This window comes from Oncorhynchus clarkii, chromosome 28 (genome assembly GCF_045791955.1).
Source record: "Oncorhynchus clarkii lewisi isolate Uvic-CL-2024 chromosome 28, UVic_Ocla_1.0, whole genome shotgun sequence".
In the NCBI taxonomy this organism is placed as follows: domain Eukaryota; kingdom Metazoa; phylum Chordata; class Actinopteri; order Salmoniformes; family Salmonidae; genus Oncorhynchus; species Oncorhynchus clarkii.
In genome coordinates, this window is record NC_092174.1 from 41,785,723 (window position 1) to 41,807,551 (window position 21,829).

Genomic DNA, 21,829 nt, shown 5'->3' on the forward strand with positions numbered 1-21,829 from the left:
GCTTGTTGGAGGCTTGTTGACTTTCAATTAGTTATTTTTGGCTCCCCGTGAGTGGAAGTGTTGTACCAGTTTAAGTGGTTATGTTAATTAAAGATTGAGAGTGTCTGCTGCCAGTTCTGATGTTTTTGTAAATGTTTACATAGGAGTATGTGACAGTAAAGACTGAAATATAAATATTAGTGTAATGTCTTAACTCAGCACTGAGTGACCTCTTGATGTAGCGATTAAAAATACTATAGAAGGCGTTATTGCATAACACTGACAAAGTGTAACAGCGTCAGCACTAAGCACCGTGTTGAATTAACACTGGAGAATTTGCTGTGCAGAGACAGTAGCTGCCAGCTGACTGAGTCTTTCTGTCCCTAGTCATCAGAGACAGTAGTTCCCAGCTGCCTTCTGTCACGTGTGGTGAAATCAACCTATCCTCACACTTTCTTTACAGCACATCACATCGTCGTGCCGACAAACGGTTAAAAACAGCCGTTGGCCACCTGCTTAGTTAGTTGCAAACCCATTTTCAGACACAGGGAGGTAATCACCTTACTAAACTATAGTAGTGATGCTGCTCTTCTAAAAAATATATAAAAAATACAGCAAATATTCAAATTATACACATAGGTTGGTCAACCGAGCAGTAATTAAAGAGATCTTAATTAGAAAGTAGGGTAATTGTATTCATTTGGAGTTTTAGTTTACAGCCTTGAATGTAAAATCCTTTTGAAGATAATATGTGCACACATACAGAAATTCTACCCCATTTCCTTGGCTGGGTCTTTTTCCGTCTGACTCTTTTTAATCCACGGTAGAATGATAACTATGTCTCCCCCAACCAACGCTGGTATTAACATCAATTTCAGCATTCCTCAGTGACGGAGGAAACCCAAGCCTGGAATAAAATGCTTACAGAGTCCCGTGTTGTTCAGACAGAGGCTGAAACTTACGTTTCGGTTATTTATCTTGTAAAAAAAAAAAGGCAAAACCCTGCTCGCACATACTACTAATTGTAGATTTTTTTGTCGTATGTGTGGTGCGTAGACCAAGCCTTAATCTGTTATGAGCGTCTATCAACGGTTATTTCTTTGTGAATAATACACTGTGTCTGTGGTGCCACAGGTTCTTCTCCAGACAGGTGTGTGTTATCTCAGCAATGATGCTTCTCTTCTGATCTTTCCCTCTCCCTTCCTCAAGATCTTTTTCTCTCCCTTCCTCAAGATCTTTCTCTCTACGTTCCTCAATATCTTTTTCTCTCCCTTCCTCAAGATCTTTTTCTCTCCCTTCCTCAAGATCTTTCTCTCTACATTCCTCAAGATCTTTCCCTCTCCCTTCCTCAAGATCTTTCTCTCTACGTTCCTCAAGATCTTTTTCTCTCCCTTCCTCAAGATCTTTCTCTCTCTGTTCCTCAATATCTTTTTCTCTCCCTTCCTCAAGATCTTTCTCTCTACGTTCCCCATGATCTTTTTCTCTCCCTTCATCAAGATCTTTCTCTCTCTGTTCATCAAGATCTTTTTCTCTCCGTTCCTCAAGATCTTTCTCTCTCCGTTCCAACCCGTCCCCTTAAGAAAAAAAAAGGAAATGAGAACATGCTTCCAAATAAGGAGAGCGGGTGAATTTCGCCAGAGTGTCTGTTACGTTCTTAAGAAAGCCTTAGGAGGAGTGAGTGGGGAGGTTCAGACCAGAGAGGGAGGGGTAGAGGGAGGGGGGTACTGTGGCTGCTGAGGTTAGCTAGCTAACCAGGCGCGGGGAGGGGTGGGGGGGTGGAAGGGGGTAGTGGTCTATGTCACTGGGGACTGCATGGGGCTGTCTCTTCAAAACCAGTCAGGTTTAAATCACTTATATCAGCCCTGGTTTCCAGTCTGCATCCTCTGCTCTCTCCTCTCTCTCTCTCTCTCTCTCGCTCTCTGTATCAGCTGGCGTATTGGCTCTGGTGGACTTGGAAACTTAGAAAGGACTAGTCTCTCTCTCTCTCTCTGTGAGAGGGTTTGTTTTTAAGTGTCTAACTAGACCTCCCTGTCCCAAACTTGAAAAGTTTCCCCAGTTTCTGTAGCCACTGACCCCTAACAACCGTCAACCATGGAGGCCATCAAGAAGAAAATGCAGATGCTGAAGCTGGACAAAGAGAACGCCATCGACCGGGCGGAGCAGGCAGAGACCGACAAGAAATCAGCTGAGGACAAATGCAAACAGGTGAGGGAAGGATATTGAGAGGGGGGAGGAAAGATAAGGTGAGGGAAGGATTGTAAAGAGGGTAGGGTTGCAAAAATCCTGTAACTTTCCCAAATTTCAAGGTAATCTAGAAATCCCGGATGTAGGATTCCCAGATGTCCTGCTTATTCTCTCCTGATTGCAGGAATATTACAACCAGGATTTCTGGGAAACCTGGGAATTTTGAAAAGCTACTGGAATTTTGCAACTCCAAAAAGGGTAGAGAGGGAAGAGTTGAGGAGGGGGAAAGGGAGAGAGGGAAGAGCTGAGAAGGGGGAAGAGCTGAGAGGGAAGAGTTGAGGAGGGGGAAAGGGAGAGAGAGAAGAGCTGAGGAGGGGGAAAGTGAGGGAGGGAAGAGCTGAGAAGGGGGAAGAGCTGAGAGGGAAGTGTTGAGGAGGGGGAAGAGAGGGAAGAGTTAAGGAGGGGGAAGAGCTGAGAGGGAAGAGTTGAGGAGGGGGAAAGGAGAGATAGAAGAGCTGAGGAGGGGGAGACAGAAAGCAGCTAATGGATACAAGTGATGAATTGTACAGAGTGGTAAAATATACATGGGTACTTTACATTTTTTTTATTGTAATATAGGCAAATGTTGAAGTACTTGATAATGAACGTGATGCTGTTCTTCTTGTGCTGTGTGCTTGAATGTCATATCTCGGATCCAATGTATTAGACCCATGGGTGTCCCTAACCTCCCTGTCCCAAACCTCCCTGTCCCAAACCTCCCTGTCCCAAACCTCCCTGTCCCAAACCTCCCTGACCCATGGGTGGAAATGATCATTAGTAAATAGATGATGTATATATATATCATAAATGTCATTTCTGAGGTATAAATAAATGCAGTTCTTCTCATGGAATACATGTAAGAAACTAGCCCAAGGCAGAGTGTGATGGAATAGATTTGTGGATGACCTATACTCCTCACAGAGTATAAAGTAGTTTATGCACAGTGAAATCAGTCCGGGGAAAAAGAGCTACTTGAAATTGATTGATTAAAATAAGCTCTGAGACGTAGAACAGCTAGCTGATTGTACTGAGGATGGTTCTCCTTTCCTCTGATGGAGAGAGATGAAGGCCTCAGGGAGAGAGGGATGGAGAGAGAGATGAGGGCCTCAGGGAGAGAGGGATGGAGAGAGGGATGAAGCCCTCAGGGAGAGAGGGATGGAGAGAGAGATGAAGCCCTCAGGGAGAGAGAGATGGAGAGAGGGATGAGTCATCAGCGAGAGAGGGATGGAGAGAGAGATGAAGGCCTCAGGGAGAGAGGGATGGAGAGAGAGATGAAGCCCTCAGGGAGAGAGGGATGGAGAGAGAGATGAAGCCCTCAGGGAGAGAGGGATGGAGAGAGAGATGAAGCCCTCAGGGAGAGAGAGATGGAGAGAGAGATGAGTCATCAGGGAGAGAGGGATGGAGAGAGAGATGAAGGCCTCAGGGAGAGAGGGATGGAGAGAGAGATGAAGCCCTCAGGGAGAGAGGGATGGAGAGATAGATGAAGCCCTCAGGGAGAGAGGGATGGAGAGAGAGATGAAGGCCTCAGGGAGAGAGGGATGGAGAGAGAGATGAAGCCCTCAGGGAGAGAGAGATGGAGAGAGAGATGAGTCATCAGGGAGAGAGGGATGGAGAGAGAGATGAAGGCCTCAGGGAGAGAGGGATAGAGAGAGAGATGAAGCCCTCAGGGAGAGAGGGATGGAGAGAGGGATGAAGAGAGGGATGGAGAGAGGGATGGAGAGAGGGATGAAGCCCTCAGGGAGAGAGAGATGGAGAGAGGGATGAGTCATCAGGGAGAGAGGGATGAGTCATCAGTGAGAGAGGGATGGAGAGAGGGATGAAGTCCTCAGGGAGAGAGGGATGGAGAGAGGGATGAAGTCCTCAGGGAGAGAGGGATGAGTCATCAGCGAGAGAGGGATGGAGAGACGGATGATCCATCTGGGAGAGAGGGATGGAGAGAGGGATGAGCCCTCAGGGAGAGAGAAAGAGCAGTGAATGAGTTCTTCTGCATCCCAAACCCACCCCTTCCCCGTAACCTCCCGGACGCTCCTGTAGACGTGAAAGGAAGAAATATGGCCCAAATTCCACCCAGCTTATCTGTTAATATGGTTGAAAATTCCAATGTGATAACAAATTCCATGCAGCACATCAGAAGGCTTGGTGAATCAATCTATGAATCATTAAAGCTACCAGATCTAATCATTTTGTATCTCCAGGCTAAGGGGATAGGGGTTCCCCTGTCCATTTGGTATCCAGCAGCAGGCTGCATGACGACTGATCATAGATAGATCTTAAGAGAGCCATAGAGCTCCAGAAGGATTAGCCCCCCCCCCCCCCCCCCCCCCCCCCCCCCCGCGTTGTACAGGAACAACAAGGGGTATCAGGAATAAAAAGCTAGCTATGCCAGCTGTCGCTCTGCTCCTCACTTTGGTGTGACTTTACATGGCTCTGGGGTGCAGATCCACTCACCAACATTCCTTTGTCTGATCTGTCTAAAGTTCAAGAACATACCAGAGGAGATACTAAGGATATGTCCCAAATGGCAGCCTATTCCCTTTATAGTGCACTACTTTTGACCACAGCCCTGTAGGTATTGATCGAAAGTAGTGCACTATATAGGGAGCAGACTTCCATTGTGGACGTAGTCGAACTAACAACACAACATTCTTAGAACCGTGTGTGTAAGTGTGAGCAGCAGGCAGTCATCAGTAGCACTATCCACAATACCCTCAGCCATTTCAGATAGGGAGGGTTCCCGTTTGCCTGAATCATGGTGGATTACACAGACCTCTTTAGACAATTAGTTGGATAGAGTTAAACAGCGATGAGTGTTGATGCTTTCCTCTGGTATTCTATGAGTCTCTGGGGCTTTGTCCCAAAGGGCACCATACTACCTGTAAAGTGCACTGCGTTTGACCAGAGCCCCGTCAGCAGCCTGTGAGCCAAAGGCCAGCGGGGTAGTGAACACTTGTACCCTTCTGCCATCTACTGGGATCACACTTCATGGCTATAAAGCACTGCAGGAAAAAGTACGGTTGAATCCAACAACAACAACATTCTAGTCTTTGGAACAAGCACCTAAACATTAGCAAAAAACATTCAATGTTGGAGTCAATTCAATTCTACATTTATAGCTACAAAATACTGAGTGGTTGGTTATTCTCTTCCTTTGCAGGCCTTTTCTCCTGAGTTCCCCACTGGAGGCACAATGTTGTAGATATACATCTGTTTTATATAGAGCTGACATGATTCTGTCTTATATAGAGCTGACGTGATTCTGTTTTATATAGAGCTGACGTGATTCTGTTTAATATAGAGCTGACGTGATTCTGTCTTATATAGAGCTGACGTGATTCTGTTTTATATAGAGCTGACGTGATTCTGTTTTATATAGAGCTGACATGATTCTGTCTTATATAGAGCTGACGTGATTCTGTTTTATATAGAGCTGACGTGATTCTGTTTTATATAGAGCTGACGTGATTCTGTTTTATATAGAGCTGACGTGATTCTGTTTTATATAGAACTGACGTGATTCTGTCTTATATAGAGCTGACGTGATTCTGTTTTATATAGAGCTGACGTGATTCTGTTTAATATAGAGCTGACATGATTCTGTTTAATATAGAGCTGACATGATTCTGTTTTATATAGAGCTGACGTGATTCTGTTTTATATAGAGCTGACGTGATTCTGTTTTATATAGAGCTGACGTGATTCTGTTTAATATAGAGCTGACATGATTCTGTTTAATATAGAGCTGACATGATTCTGTTTTATATAGAGCTGACGTGATTCTGTTTTATATAGAGCTGACGTGATTCTGTTTTATATAGAGCTGACGTGATTCTGTTTTATATAGAGCTGACGTGATTCTGTTTTATATAGAGCTGACGTGATTCTGTTTAATATAGAGCTGACGTGATTCTGTTTAATATAGAGCTGACGCGATTCTGTTTAATATAGAGCTGACGTGATTCTGTTTTATATAGAGCTGACGTGATTCTGTCTTATATAGAGCTGACGTGATTCTGTTTAATATAGAGCTGACGTGATTCTGTTTAATATAGAGCTGACGTGATTCTGTTTTATATAGAGCTGACGTGATTCTGTCTTATATAGAGCTGACGTGATTCTGTTTTATATAGAGCTGACGTGATTCTGTTTTATATAGAGCTGACGTGATTCTGTTTAATATAGAGCTGACGTGATTCTGTTTAATATAGAGCTGACGTGATTCTGTTTTATATAGAGCTGACGTGATTCTGTTTTATATAGAGCTGACGTGATTCTGTTTAATATAGAGCTGACGTGATTCTGTTTAATATAGAGCTGACGTGATTCTGTTTTATATAGAGCTGACGTGATTCTGTTTTATATAGAGCTGACGTGATTCTGTTTAATATAGAGCTGACGTGATTCTGTTTAATATAGAGCTGACGTGATTCTGTTTAATATAGAGCTGACGTGATTCTGTTTTATATAGAGCTGACGTGATTCTGTTTTATATAGAGCTGATGTGATTCTGTTTAATATAGAGCTGACATGATACTGTTTTATATAGAGCTGATGTGATTCTGTTTAATATAGAGCTGACGTGATTCTGTTTAATATAGAGCTGATGTGATTCTGTTTAATATAGAGCTGACGTGATTCTGTTTTATATAGAGCTGACGTGATTCTGTCTTATATAGAGCTGACGTGATACTGTGTGACAGAACGCATATCTGAACATTTCCTGACTCTGTCACCTAGTCTGTCCTTTCTGTGACAGAAGTACAGGTATGTCTGTTGTATAAAATATTGATATCTGAACACCCTTCCCTGATTCTCTGCTTCGCTCTGACTCTGTGTGCCCCCAGTTGGAAGATGAGCTGCTGGGGCTGCATAAGAAGCTGAAGGGGACAGAAGATGAGTTGGATAAATACTCTGAGGCTCTGAAGGACGCACAGGAGAAACTGGAGCTGTCAGAGAAGAAGGCTACTGACGTGAGTACAGTACAGTACTAGAGATACTGCCGGGTTGTCACTGTAACGCTCAAATAATCCCTATTTCAGACACATACAGATGTTTTAAATGTATCATATCACATCCAAGGTTAAGCAATAAAACACTTTCCTTTATGCTCAAGCATTGCACCACTGTACACACATGGTTTAGAGAACCTTGGTTCTGTCTTGGCAAGTTTGTTCAGACATCTTCGAATACCGTTGGACAACAGACTCTGATCTAGTCTGGTTGTGTCGTCAAAAGACCCAAGATTAAACAGCATTCCTTTTTCCTGATCATTTAGAGAGATCAGGTCAGAAAAATAACATTTGGGATAACATCCACTTCCCTCAGACCACAGCAGGGTCTCTTTCATCAACAGCACAACCAACTGCTTTCCCTCAGACCACAGCAGGGTCTCTTTCATCAACAGCACAACCAACTGCTTTCCCTCAGACCACAGCAGGGTCTCTTTCATCAACAGCACAACCAACTGCTTTCCCTCAGACCACAGCAGGGTCTCTATCATCAACAGCACAACCAACTGCTTTCCCTCAGACCACAGCAGGGTCTCTTTCATCAACAGCACAACCAACTGCTTTCCCTCAGACCACAGCAGGGTCTCTTTCATCAACAGCACAACCAACTGCTTTCCCTCAGACCACAGCAGGGTCTCTTTCATCAACAGCACAACCAACTGCTTTCCCTCAGACCACAGCAGGGTCTCTTTCATCAACAGCACAACCAAACTGCTTTCCCTCAGACCACGGCAGGGTCTCTTTCATCAACAGCACAACCAAACTGCTTTCCCTCAGACCACAGCAGGGTCTCTTTCATCAACAGCACAACCAAACTGCTTTCCCTCAGACCACGGCAGGGTCTCTATCATCAACAGCACAACCAAACTGCTTTCCCTCAGGCCACAGCAGGGTCTCTTTCATCAACAGCACAACCAACTGCTTTCCCTCAGACCACAGCAGGGTCTCTTTCATCAACAGCACAACCAAATTGCTTTCCCTCAGACCACAGCAGGGTCTCTTTCATCAACAGAAAACACCCAATAAATCAACGAAGTACAGTCAATGTGACTTTCCAACCTTCACTCCCATCATGTATGAACAAAGTCAACAGTCTCCTCTCTCTTTATTTTCAAAGATAGCATCTACTGAACTGCGTTACGGTCTTCTCCCAGGCCTGAAACAAAGTTTCAGGGGCTGCTATTTCATATATATATATATATATATATATATATATATATATAGTGCATTACTTTTCACCTGGACCTATAAGGCTCTGGTCAAAAGTAGTGCACTGTATAGGGACTAGGATGCCATTTGGGACACATGCAGAGTCTCAGCACTCAGCTCCACTACTCCACATATGCAACAACACAGAAATGTGAGGAATGCAGCTAAAACAAACAGAGAACCTCACACTGCTGTGGCTATTGAAGACTATACTGGAAATGCTTCTTGTAAGGAGACCACAGACACAGTTACAGACACGGCTACAGTTACAGGCATAGCTACAGACACAGTTACAGACACGGCTACAGTTACAGGCACAGCTACAGACACAGTTACAGACACGGCTACAGTTACAGGCACAGCTACAGACACAGTTACATGCATAGCTACAGACACAGTTACAGACACGGCTACAGTTACAGGCACAGCTACAGACACAGTTACATGCATAGCTACAGACACAGTTACAGACACGGCTACAGTTACAGGCACAGCTACAGACACAGTTACATGCATAGCTACAGACACAGTTACAGACACGGCTACAGTTACAGGCACAGCCACGGACACAGTTACATGCATAGCTACAGACACAGTTACAGGCACAGCTACAGACACAGACGCGTTTACAGACCCGGCTACAGACACGGTCACCGACACAGTTACAGCAACCGACACAGACACGGTCACAGACACAGTTACAGAGTCACAGACACGGCTACAGACACAGTTACAGACACAGATACCGACACAATAACAGAGACACAGCTACAGACACAGACACAGTTACAGACACAGACACAGACACAGTTACAGACACAGACACAGACACAGTTACAGACACAGACACAGTTACAGACACAGATACCAACACAATAACAGAGACACAGCTACAGACACAGACACAGTTACAGACACAGATACAGACACAGTTACAGACACAGACACAGTTACAGACACAGACACAGACACGGCTACAGACACAGTTACAGACACAGATACCGACACAATAACAGAGACACAGCTACAGACACAGTTACAGACACAGACACAGACACAGACACAGTTACAGACACAGTTACAGACACCGACACAATAACAGAGACACAGCTACAGATACAGACACAGTTACAGATACACAGCTACAGACACAGTTACAGACACAGATACCGACACAATAACAGAGACACAGCTACAGATACAGACACAGTTACAGATACACAGCTACAGACACAGTTACAGACACAGCTACAGACACAGTCACAGACACCGTCAACATGTTGTGATTCTGGATGGCCAGATTGCTAGTAAGAATGACAAGAAACTGCCATATGGGAAATAGTAAGTGGCTTGTTTCAGCTCGTTTCACCTTGTTTTTGATACCATGTCTTATTTTGAGGTATTTTGACTGAAAATGTCAATGTTAATATCGCCCCTCAGGGGTGCATGCTTAGTCCCCTCCTGTACTCCCTGTTCACCCATGACTGCATGGCCAAGAACGACTCCAACACCATCATTAAGTTTGCCGACGACACCACAGTGGTAGGCCTGATCACCGACAACGATGAGCCTATAGGGAGGAGGTCAGAGACTTGGCAGTGTCGTGCTAGGATGACAACCTCTCCGTCAACGTGATCAAGACAAAGGAACTGATTGTGGACTACAGGAAAAGGAGAGCCAAGCACACCCCCATTCTCATCGTGGAGCAGGTTGAGAGCTTCAAGTTCCTTTGTGTCCACATCACAATAAACTATCATGGTCCAAACACACCAAGACAGTCGTGAAGAGGGCACAACAATGCCTTATCCCCATCAGGAGACTGAAAAGATTTGTCATGGGTCCCCAGATCCTCAAAAAGTAATACAGCTGCACCATCGAGAGCATCCTGCCTGACTGGCTGCATCACCGCCTGATATGGTAACTGCTCGGCATCTGACCGCAAGGCCCTACAGAGGGTAGTGTGGCCAAGCTTCCTGCCCTTCCAGGACCTTTATACAAGGCGGTGTCAGAGGAAGGTCCTAAAAATGATCAAAGACTCCAGTCACCCTAGTCATAGACTGTTCTCTCTGTTCTCAAGTCTAGGTCCAAAAGGCTCCTTAACAGCTTCTTGTGCGAAGCCACTGCTGAACAGTTAATCAAATGACTACCTGGAATATTTGCAATGACCCTCCATTTTTTTTACACTGCTGCTACTCGCTGTTTATTATCTATGCATAGTCACTTTACCTCTACCTACATGTACAAATTACCTCAATTACCTCGACTAACCTGTACCCCCGCACATTGACTCAGTACCGTCACCTCCTGTATATAACCTCCACATTGACTCAGTACCGTCACCTCCTGTATATAACCTTGTTATTGTTATTTTATTATGTTACTTTCATTTTACTTTAATTTATTTAGTAAATATTCTCTTAACTCTTAATTTTCTTAAGTCGGCATTGTTGGTTTAAGGGCTTGTAAAGTCAGCATTTCACGGTAAGTTTACCTGTTGTATTCAGCATTTCACGGTAAGGTCTACTACGCCTGTTGTATTCAGCGCATTGATTTGATTTGAATGATTAGAATGATTGATCTTCTTCCTGTGCTCATATTCAACCTTAAATCAGCGTCACCCAACCCCAGAGGGAAAGGAGAAAGAAAGACAGGAAACACTAGCCTGTGGAATGTTTTGCTGCAGGTTATTTCAGCCAATAAATCAGTTAACATTCCAAACCATTTCTTTGTCCAGTATACATGTTATAAAGATTGTTTTTACAGATATGAAACCATATTTAGAGGCAAGTTTACTTTGCCCATCACATCTACAGTGCCTTGCGAAAGTATTCGGCCCCCTTGAACTTTGCGACCTTTTGCCACATTTCAGGTTTCAAACATAAAGATATAAAACTGTATTTTTTGTGAAGAATCAACAACAAGTGGGACACAATCATGAAGTGGAACGACATTTATTGGATATTTCAAACTTTTTTAACAAATCAAAAACTGAAAAATTGGGCGTGCAAAATTATTCAGCCCCTTTACTTTCAGTGCAGCAAACTCTCTCCAGAAGTTCAGTGAGGATCTCTGAATGATCCAATGTTGACCTAAATGACTAATGATGTGATAAATACAATCCACCTGTGTGTAATCAAGTCTCCGTATAAATGCACCTGCACTGTGATAGTCTCAGAGGTCCGTTAAAAGCGCAGAGAGCATCATGAAGAACAAGGAACACACCAGGCAGGTCCGAGATACTGTTGTGAAGAAGTTTAAAGCCGGATTTGGATACAAAAAGATTTCCCAAGCTTTAAACATCCCAAGGAGCACTGTGCAAGCGATAATATTGAAATGGAAGGAGTATCAGACCACTGCAAATCTACCAAGACCTGGCCGTCCCTCTAAACTTTCAGCTCATACAAGGAGAAGACTGATCAGAGATGCAGCCAAGAGGCCCATGATCACTCTGGATGAACTGCAGAGATCTACAGCTGAGGTGGGAGACTCTGTCCATAGGACAACAATCAGTCGTATATTGCACAAATCTGGCCTTTATGGAAGAGTGGCAAGAAGAAAGCCATTTCTTAAAGATATCCATAAAAAGTGTCGTTTAAAGTTTGCCACAAGCCACCTGGGAGACACACCAAACATGTGGAAGAAGGTGCTCTGGTCAGATGAAACCAAAATTGAACTTTTTGGCAACAATGCAAACGTTATGTTTGGCGTAAAAGCAACACAGCTCATCACCCTGAACACACCATCCCCACTGTCAAACATGGTGGTGGCAGCATCATGGTTTGGGCCTGCTTTTCTTCAGCAGGGACAGGGAAGATGGTTAAAATTGATGGGAAGATGGATGGAGCCAAATACAGGACCATTCTGGAAGAAAACCTGATGGAGTCTGCAAAAGACCTGAGACTGGGACGGAGATTTGTCTTCCAACAAGACAATGATCCAAAACATAAAGCAAAATCTACAATGGAATGGTTCAAAAATAAACATACCCAGGTGTTAGAATGGCCAAGTCAAAGTCCAGACCTGAATCCAATCGAGAATCTGTGGAAAGAACTGAAAACTGCTGTTCACAAATGCTCTCCATCCAACCTCACTGAGCTCGAGCTGTTTTGCAAGGAGGAATGGGAAAAAATGTCAGTCTCTCGATGTGCAAAACTGATAGAGACATACCCCAAGCGACTTACAGCTGTAATCGCAGCAAAAGGTGGCGCTACAAAGTATTAACTTAAGGGGGCTGAATAATTTTGCACGCCCAATTTTTCAGTTTTTGATTTGTTAAAAAAGTTTGAAATATCCAATAAATGTCGTTCCACTTCATGATTGTGTCCCACTTGTTGTTGATTCTTCACAAAAAAATACAGTTTTATATCTTTATGTTTGAAGCCTGAAATGTGGCAAAAGGTCGCAAAGTTCAAGGGGGCCGAATACTTTCGCAAGGCACTGTACTTTATTATGCACTGATATGAATCTCTCTCTCTCTCACACACACACACAGGTCCTCAGGGTTATTTTTATAGAAATGAGTGGCTACACTGACAATTAAGCAACACACAGATTGTACAATATTATGAGGAAATGTAGATACAGTATATATATCATAAACTACAGTAGGCTACTAAATAATGTTTTCAGTGGCACACTGACTCACCTAATGATAAAGATGAAGACATAGGCTAATCACAGTGATGACCGATGAGCTCGTCTCAAGATGAGCTACTTTGAAAAACGGCGCTGCTGTTAGCTACAAATTTGGAGTGAAAATGGTATTTTGAAATCTGCAAACCAACAGCCTTAACCAACCACAGAAATATAATCCATAGAGGGCAGTTCCCATTCAAGTCAGGACTGGCATTCATTACTAGTGTACTGATGAGTATTAACATTCAAATTGCCAGGGTAAGAGGTTACAAGACCCGTCTATGGATTATATATCTATGGCCACAATGCAACAAGCTGTAGCCTATACGGTATTTGGTGCAGATGCTGCCCAAACTGCAGCCTTCCAAACTGTAGGAATACCAGTAATTGCCAAAAATAAAGGAAACACTGGAGTAAACAAGGAATACAAAGTATATGTCATGATGTGGGGTGCGTTTTCCTGGCATGGTTTAGGTCCACTTGTAGAATCTATGCCAAGGAGCATTGAAGCTGTCCTGCCAGCTCGTGGTGGCCAAGCACCCTTTTAAGACATTTTATGTTGGTGTTTCCTTTATTTTGGTAGATACTTGTATGTGCTTGTGATAAAACGTAATCCAAAGTCACAATCCAGTCACATTTATTTATTATGTATTTATTTTTATTTTTTATTAATCAGTTACTCAATATATTATTTATTATGTATTTTTATAAATGTATTAATCAGTTACCCAATATATTATTTATTATGCAGTTGTTTATTATTTTATTTTTTTAATCAGTTATTTAATATATTTCCTTCATCATTTTTGTTTTCTTCTTCTCTTTTTTTTGCTGCCTCTTGGGCCCCCCAAGGGCCTGGGGCCCAGGGGCTTCTGCCTCTTGGGGCCCCCCAAGGGCCTGGGGCCCAGGGGCTTCTGCCTCTTGGGGCCCCCCAAGGGCCTGGGGCCCAGGGGCTTCTGCCTCTTGGGGCCCCCCAAGGGCCTGGGGCCCAGGGGCTTCTGCCTCTTGGGGCCCCCCAAGGGCCTGGGGCCCAGGGGCTTCTGCCTCTTGGGCCCCCCAAGGGCCTGGGGCCCAGGGGCTTCTGCCTCTTGGGGCCCCCCAAGGGCCTGGGGCCCAGGGGCTTCTGCCTCTTGGGGCCCCCCAAGGGCCTGGGGCCCAGGGGCTTCTGCCTCTTGGGGCCCCCCAAGGGCCTGGGGCCCAGGGGCTTCAGCCCGGTAAGCCCCTGCATTAACCCAGCCCTGCACACACACACACACACTCTCTCTCTCTCTAGCATACTCAATTCAATTCAAGGGCTTTATTGACATGGGAAACATATGTTAGCATTGCCAAAGCAAGTGAAGTAGATAATAAACATAAGTGAAATAAACAATAAAAATGAACAGTAAACATTACACTCACAGAAGTTCTAAAGAAGTTCATAGTCTCTCTCTCGGGTACTCGCTCTCTCTCACTCTAATCAGTTCAGGGTGTACATAACTGCAGACATAAACCTACACACACCTTGCACTGAAACTGAAGTGAAAGCTAAAAACCATAGACATTACAACCAGCTATAAATCCACACCCTCTCATGGGAACAAAGATCAAGACCTTCATGCACGAAAACCTCCCTCCCTCTGGTTAATCTAATCATGATGTCATCTGAGACTGCTCAGGATTGGAGGATTTCAGCCATAACTTTCCTCAAACCTCCAGCCCTTTCCCGGCCCTCTACTTCTTAAACGTATTTTAAATTTGATATCCAATTTACAGTAGGCTAGATCGATCACTTAGTTCGATAATGACAGGTGGATCATTGGACGCGGTGAAAAGGAAAATCCAGGCGCTTCAACAGCAAGCGGACGACGCAGAAGATCACACGATACTTTTACAGAAACAGTTGGACGATGAACGGGAATTGCGCGAAAACGTGAGAATGTTGTGGCTACAGTTTTATCATTACCTGTTCGCCACGTTTATTTTACTTTTGGTTTTCCTCCGTTCTTCTTTGGCAGAAAACCTGTTTAAAGTAGTCTAAAATTATATCGACTAAAAAGTCAGTGCTACTGCACTACCTTGAAGTGAGGCATTGAGTTCATTCATATTCTGGTTGTAATGTCGGCTGATCATTGGAAGTTGAGGAACGTTTTCTATTGAGATGAAACCAAATATTCCCATAGTCAAGTCAAGTGCCATCAAATTTAATTCTCACAAAATCATTGACTTTTGATTACGTTTAATTGTATTGTAGCGACCTTAAAACCCAACACCTAGCAACGGTAAAGGTGTTGGCATGACATTCGATGGACCCGGGTTCGCTACACTGGTGTCAGAAGTGGGATCAAGGTGTTCGGCCCTTGTGGCCATCGGAGAGTTGTGTACATGTAACAGTATAAGTTTAGACCGTCCCTCGCCCATACCCGGGCGCGAACCAGGGACCTTCTGCACACATCAACAACAGTCACCCACGAAGCGTCGTTACCATCGCTCCACAAAAGCCACGGCCCTTGCAGAGCAAGGGGAACTACTACTTCAAGGTCTCAGAGCAAGTGACGTCACTGATTGAAACGCCCACGCTAACTAAGCTAGCTGTTTCACATCCGTTACATACACGTGAGGGGGCTTGGTGTAGAGAAGTGTGGGGACCACTCTCCTGAAGGAAGGGTAATGTACCGACCTTAATCCAACACCTAGAGACCTCATCAAGGTGTTCGGCCCTCTTGGCTTGACAGTTGCTGGACCTGGATTTGAGTCCCAGTCGTGGCTAACCCCGTCATTTGCTATAGCATTATATTGAAAAGCTAACAATGATAGGCTTGTCAAATGCCTTGTCTTGAACAAGCAGAGGTTAGTTTTTCCTATTGAATGAAGGGACCAGACAGGAGAGAAGCAGACAGACGTCAGGGTTATCTTTTACAATGGGCGTCTCACAGGAAGCAGATTGATAAGCAGCCATCCCAGACTGCCAACTATTCACACTGACTGACTGTTTACAGTACGTTGTTGAGGAGGGGATGTTGCACAAGTGTGTACAATTTATCAAGATTCAACCATTCCCATCATGAGTCCCCCTATTCTTCTGAATGAGTCCTTTATTCTTGGGTAATACACAGTGTGGGTTGAGGACTGACTTGAACAGTGACGATACTCTATCTGCAGGCTCCCTGTTTCACCTCATCACCTGTTGTTCTGTACCATTGGGAATAAAAAAAATTGTCTTGTTTCCTCTGGTCTTTATCATGACCTCTAACCTGTGACCTGTGCCCCTCCCCCCCGCAGGCGGAGGGCGACGTGGCGGCTCTGAACCGTAGGATTCAGCTGGTGGAGGAGGAGTTGGACAGGGCTCAGGAGAGGCTGGCCACTGCCCTGCAGAAACTAGAGGAGGCAGAGAAGGCTGCGGATGAGAGTGAGAGGTCAGATCAGGACTACAACAAGTCACCATTTGCTCTGTCATTATATAGATAGCACAGCGCTACAGGGCTTTTCTATGGGTCCATGTTTATCAATGGGTATGGACTGCTATAAGGAGGGATTGTGTTTATTTTTGGACAAAGGAGAAAGTGGCCTCCACACTTTGCAGACTTCCTCTGTATGGAGGTGGGGGGGGGGGGGGGGGGGGGGGGGATTGTAGTTATTCTTTACACAGTTATTCTTGATATAATGGTAATCAGAGTTAGCTTACAGGTAGATAGTTTACAGAGCTATCTAGCATTTTTCTCAAGTCTTCACATACGGTAGGTTATACTGTAGCTAACCCTGTGTTGCTGTTGCTCCAGAGGCATGAAGGTGATAGAGAACCGAGCCTCCAAGGATGAGGAGAAGATGGAGATCCAGGAGATGCAGCTGAAGGAGGCCAAGCACATCGCTGAGGAGGCCGACAGGAAGTACGAGGAGGTAAGAAGCACAGAATAGTAGGGTGAAGGTGCCCCTAGATGCGCTGATTTTGGGTCTGTTTTGCATTTTCCCCACTAAATTGAAGCTGATCCTAGATCCTGTACCCAGTGAAAACTTCACCCTGGAGTCACAGCATAGTTTGTTATTAGGGGAAGGGGGATACCTACTCAGTTGTACAACAGAACGCATTCAACTGAAATGTGTCGTCCGCATTTAACCCAACCCCTCTGAGTCAGAGAGGTGCAGGGGGCTGCCTTAATCAACAGCCACATCTTCGGCACCTGGGGAATACTGGGTTACCTACCTTGCTCAGGGGCAGAACAACAGATTTTCACCTTGTCAGCTCAGGGATTTGATCCAGCAACCTTTTGGTTATTGGCCCAACACTAACCACTAAGCCAAGAGTTTCCCCTGACCAGGAAAACCTCTGGGTCTAATCCGTAAGGCCCTAGTATAGCTGGTCATAACCAGTATAACCCAGAGTTTTTCTTGGTTAGTTGTGGTCATGAAGACCTCAGGCGCCGTTCATGACATCATACATTTTCAGATGAGTCAATGTAATGAGGCACGATTATTGATTTAATGTTGAATTTAGTCTCCAAGAGATCCCTTCTGACCCATGGTTTGTGTTGTTCTGTTTCAGGTTGCTCGTAAGCTGGTCATCCTCGAAGGGGAACTGGAGAGGGCCGAAGAGCGAGCAGAGATCTCTGAGCTGTAAGTACCAATACTCATCACACTAGATGTCTGTCAACTATGTTAGTCAGACTACAGGGTGGCGTTAGGGGCGGGCCTTAGGGGGCCTGGCCGACCCTAACGTACATCGTTGCGTGTCCAAAACAAATATTAAAATATTGATAATTTATTTGACCGAGACGCGAGCCAACAGAAAGACTCATCAATCTCAAATAAAGCATCTGAGCAAACAAAACAGCGCCCCCTCTGTATCAGTATGGATAGCCCATGTATCTGATGCTGTCTGGACAGGGAAACAGCGCCCCCTCTGTCTCAGTATGGATAGCCCATGTATCTGATGCTGTCTGGACAGGGAAACAGCGCCCCCTCTGTCTCAGTATGGATAGCCCATGTATCTGATGCTGTCTGGACAGGGAAACAGCGCCCCCTCTGTCTCAGTATGGATAGCCCATGTATCTGATGCTGTCTGGCCATAAATAGAATGGCATGTAAAATTACATGTCTTTACGATGAAACCCATTAAAAAAAATGTGTAGGAGGTCCCGTTGAAGAAAAAATAATAATAAACTTGCCCCTTATGGAAATCAAATGCCAGTCCTCTGATTGGTTCTGGGGCTGGTCCTGGTCAGACTTCTTGTGTTAGAATGCTTTTACTTGCTACTCACAGGGGTTTGCACCTCCAGTCCTCTGATTTGTTCTGGTGCTGGTCCTGGTCAGACTTCTTGTGTTAGAATGCTTTTACTAGCTACTCGCAGGGGTTTGCAGCTCCAGTCCTCTGAATGGTTCTGATTGGTGTCTTTCTTTTACCTCCATCCTATCAAACACAGCTGATAAATCAAATTGCGTTCTAAACTGAAGATCATGATTAGTTGATTATTGGAGTCTGGTGTGATAGCTGGGGCAAAACTGTGACACCAATCAGCCCCCCCCTGCAGGCTAGTGTCAAATCAACCTTGGGCCAATGTAACGGATGTGAAACGGCTAGCTAGTTAGCGGTGGTGCGCGCCAAATAGCGTTTCAATCGGTGACGTCACTTGCTCTGAGACCTTGGAAGTAGTTGTTCCCTTTGCTCTGCAAGGGCCGCGGCTTTTGTGGAGCGATGGGTAACGATGCTTCGAGGGTGACTGTTGTTGATGTGTGCAGAGGGTCTCTGGTTCGCGCCCGGGTATGGGGCGAGGGGACGGTCTAAAGTTATACTGTTACAACAAGATTGCCTTGTTGATGTAAGATGATTCCCTCTGTCCTCCTCTACAGTAAATGTGGTGACCTGGAGGAAGAGCTGAAGAATGTAACCAACAACCTCAAGTCCCTAGAGGCTCAGTCTGTTAAGGTGAGTGTCCTCTGCCCCCTATTTTGTTCTGTTTCTCTGTGCCCTTGTCTGAACGATACTTTTGCAAAATATCAGCTCTGAAATCTGCTACTGAATAATAATTAATGACATGTAACATGAGTTCCATTTTAATAAATATGTTGTTTTGTCTCTGCAGTATTCAGAAAAAGAAGACAAGTATGAGGACGAAATCAAAGTGCTGACTGACAAACTGAAAGAGGTGAGGACAGCTGTCTGTCTGTGGTGGCCTGTTGCCCTTAAGGCTCCAGCCAAACTCGGCTAAGTGAACCGAACAAGTGTGCTCACATACTCCCTTACTCGCTTGAGATGCAACTCATACAGTAGGAAGGTGTTCCTAATGTTTGTTATACTCCGTGTATATTGGTCCTATTTCACACATATAGTGTATAAGGGGATATCTGTCGTTACTGGCTATAACCGGTCCTCTGTCCCGTCTCTCTAGGCTGAGACTCGTGCTGAGTTTGCAGAGAGATCGGTGGCTAAACTGGAAAAGACGATTGATGACTTAGAAGGTACAGTTCACACACAGTGCATTTCATGGCTGTTTATGTCTCTGCACACTGTGGTTCCTCAGAGTCAAACCATCTGGATTCAACACTGATCTCTAGACTGTTTCTCTCTACCTCTGTATTATTATTTGACCCTAATCTCTCAATTTCCCTCTTTCTTTCTTTCTCTCTCCCTCCACCCTCTTTCTTTCTCTCTCTCCCTCCACCCTCTTTCTTTCTCTCCCTCCACCCTCTTTCTCTCTCTCTCCCTCCACCCTCTTTCTTTCTCTCCCTCCACCCTCTTTCTCTCTCTCTTTCCACCCTCTTTTTTTCTCTCTCTCTCCCTCCACCCTCTTTCTCTCTCTCCCTCCACCCTCTTTCTTTCTCTCTCTCTTCCTCCACCCTCTTTCTTTCTCTCTCTCTCCCTCCACCCTCTTTCTTTCTCTCTCTCTCCTCCACCCTCTTTCTTTCTCTCTCTCTCCCTCCACCCTCTTTCTCTCTCTCTCTCTCCCTCCACCCTCTTTCTCTCTCCCTCCACCCTCTTTCTCTCTCTCTCTCCCTCCACCCTCTTTCTCTCTCTCTCTCTCTCTCCCTCCACCCTCTTTCTCTCTCTCTCTCTCCCTCCACCCTCTTTCTCTCTCTCTCTCCACCCTCTTTCTCTCTCTCCCTCCACCCTCTTTCTCTCCCTCTCTCTCCCTCCACCCTCTTTCTCTCTCTATCTCCCTCCACCCTCTCTCTCTCTCTTCTCCACCCTCTTTCTTTCTCTCTCTCTCCCTCCACCCTCTTTCTTTCTCTCTCTCTCCCTCCACCCTCTTTCTTTCTCTCTCTCTCTCCCTCCACCCTCTCTCGCTCTCTCCCTCCACCCTCTCTCTCTCTCCCTCCCCTTTTCCTCTATGGTCTCTGTGCTGTTCTCTCTGCTCTTCTGACCCTGCTGCATCCTGCCACGCCTGCTCATTTCCTCTGATCTGCTGACCTTTGGCTGACCTCTAGATGAACTGTACTCTCAGAAGCTGAAGTACAAGGCCATCAGTGAGGAGCTGGACCATGCCCTCACCGACATGACCGCCATATAGATTACCTTTAACCTTTCACACTTCACCAATCGAAATGGGACGCTTTCACCTTTTCTCGTCTTCTCTTCTCCCTTCCTTTATTTTCTTCTCTCTTCGCCTCGCTTATCTTCTCTTCGTGCCTTTTCTGTCTTGTTGTGAGACCTTTTCTGTAAAATCAACGTTTCAATAAAATTTGACCTGTTCTATGCACTTCCTCTCCTTGAATCCTTACTTTGTAAATCTGCTACCTCAACTTTACTGCTTTTATCCTCTCCTTTTTCTGCTAATAAATATTGATTTTAATATTTTTTTTTAACATAGTAAAACTATGAACTAAAGAATAACGAAACAGTTTACAGGTGCAGTCATTATGTTTTGTCTTCACAATGTCTGTGTCCCAGCAGATCTCCTAAAGAGATATCAAAGGGGACCGAATTTCTCAAGTTTGAATATTACAACCTTTTATTACAGAACATTTATCCAGTGCAAAAGAAGAGAACTTGGATATGCATCAAGTCCTGGACCAAACACTGATAGAGCTGAATAGTTTGTAAAGAAATGAAACATAATTAGAAACCAAAGAAGAAGAAGAATCATTGTTCCATGACTTTTTTTTTTTATAACGTCACAATTCTAATGGCATGTCCAGCTTTAACGTCTCAACCATGAAAAGACGTTGTACTTTCCGACCACTGTTTGTAATTCTTGTTTTTCTCTATTTTAGTATTCTACCGGTAGCTTTTATGTTTCGACGTCCTTTCCTACTGTCATGAGTACAGTTTATAAGTACAATGAGCATATACTGACAGCTGTAGCTGGATACCAAAACACTATCAAAGATTCCTCTCTGACTCTATATAGGAATGCTTGTATCAGTTGTATAGCCACCATGGACCAGTTTTTTTCACAGACATATTCTGCAAAAAAAACAAAAAAACATTTTGGGGGTTGAAATGTCTGTGGTTAGCTATAATACTAAAAATCTATAATACAACTTTTAATGTGTGTGTCTGTTTTCCTATACTGAGTACCAGGAGTCCTCACAAGAATAGTAAGCAAACATACATTCAGAGAAGTGAGACATTTTGCTGGGTCTCACTTGTAAAAAGGCTATTTTAGCGTCAGGGTTGGGGTTAGGGAAAATGGGATTTTGAATGGGAATCAATTGTTGGTCCCCAAAGTCCTCACAAGTATAGTAAGACATAGCTGCATGGGTGCTCATGCACATGTTTGTATGCGGACATTTTGTGTAATAAATCCGCAATCGGAAATAATGAACACATATTCAACGTTTACATATTTATGTAACATCACAAT

At 44.5% G+C, this 21,829-nt stretch overlaps 1 protein-coding gene across 4 annotated transcripts; it reads left to right on the forward strand.

Annotated features, from left to right (window-relative positions):
- Nucleotides 1-1,738: 1,738 nt before the first annotated feature.
- Nucleotides 1,739-21,506, forward strand: LOC139386807 (tropomyosin 4b). Of its 4 annotated transcripts, none has more exons than XM_071132615.1 (9): nucleotides 1,739-2,184; nucleotides 7,044-7,169; nucleotides 16,314-16,447; nucleotides 16,811-16,928; nucleotides 17,572-17,642; nucleotides 18,876-18,951; nucleotides 19,109-19,171; nucleotides 19,415-19,484; nucleotides 20,984-21,506. In XM_071132615.1, the coding sequence occupies exons 1-9, from the start codon at nucleotides 2,071-2,073 to the stop codon at nucleotides 21,064-21,066; spliced, it is 855 nt and encodes a 284-aa protein (XP_070988716.1). In that variant the 5' UTR covers nucleotides 1,739-2,070; the 3' UTR covers nucleotides 21,067-21,506. The 4 variants fall into 4 exon arrangements, with proteins under 4 accessions (XP_070988716.1, XP_070988715.1, XP_070988718.1 ...); XM_071132614.1 differs by having other exon boundaries at nucleotides 1,786-2,184; nucleotides 20,451-21,506; XM_071132617.1 differs by lacking the exons at nucleotides 1,739-2,184; nucleotides 7,044-7,169 and adding an exon at nucleotides 14,680-14,964.
- The last annotated feature ends 323 nt before the right edge of the window (nucleotides 21,507-21,829 follow it).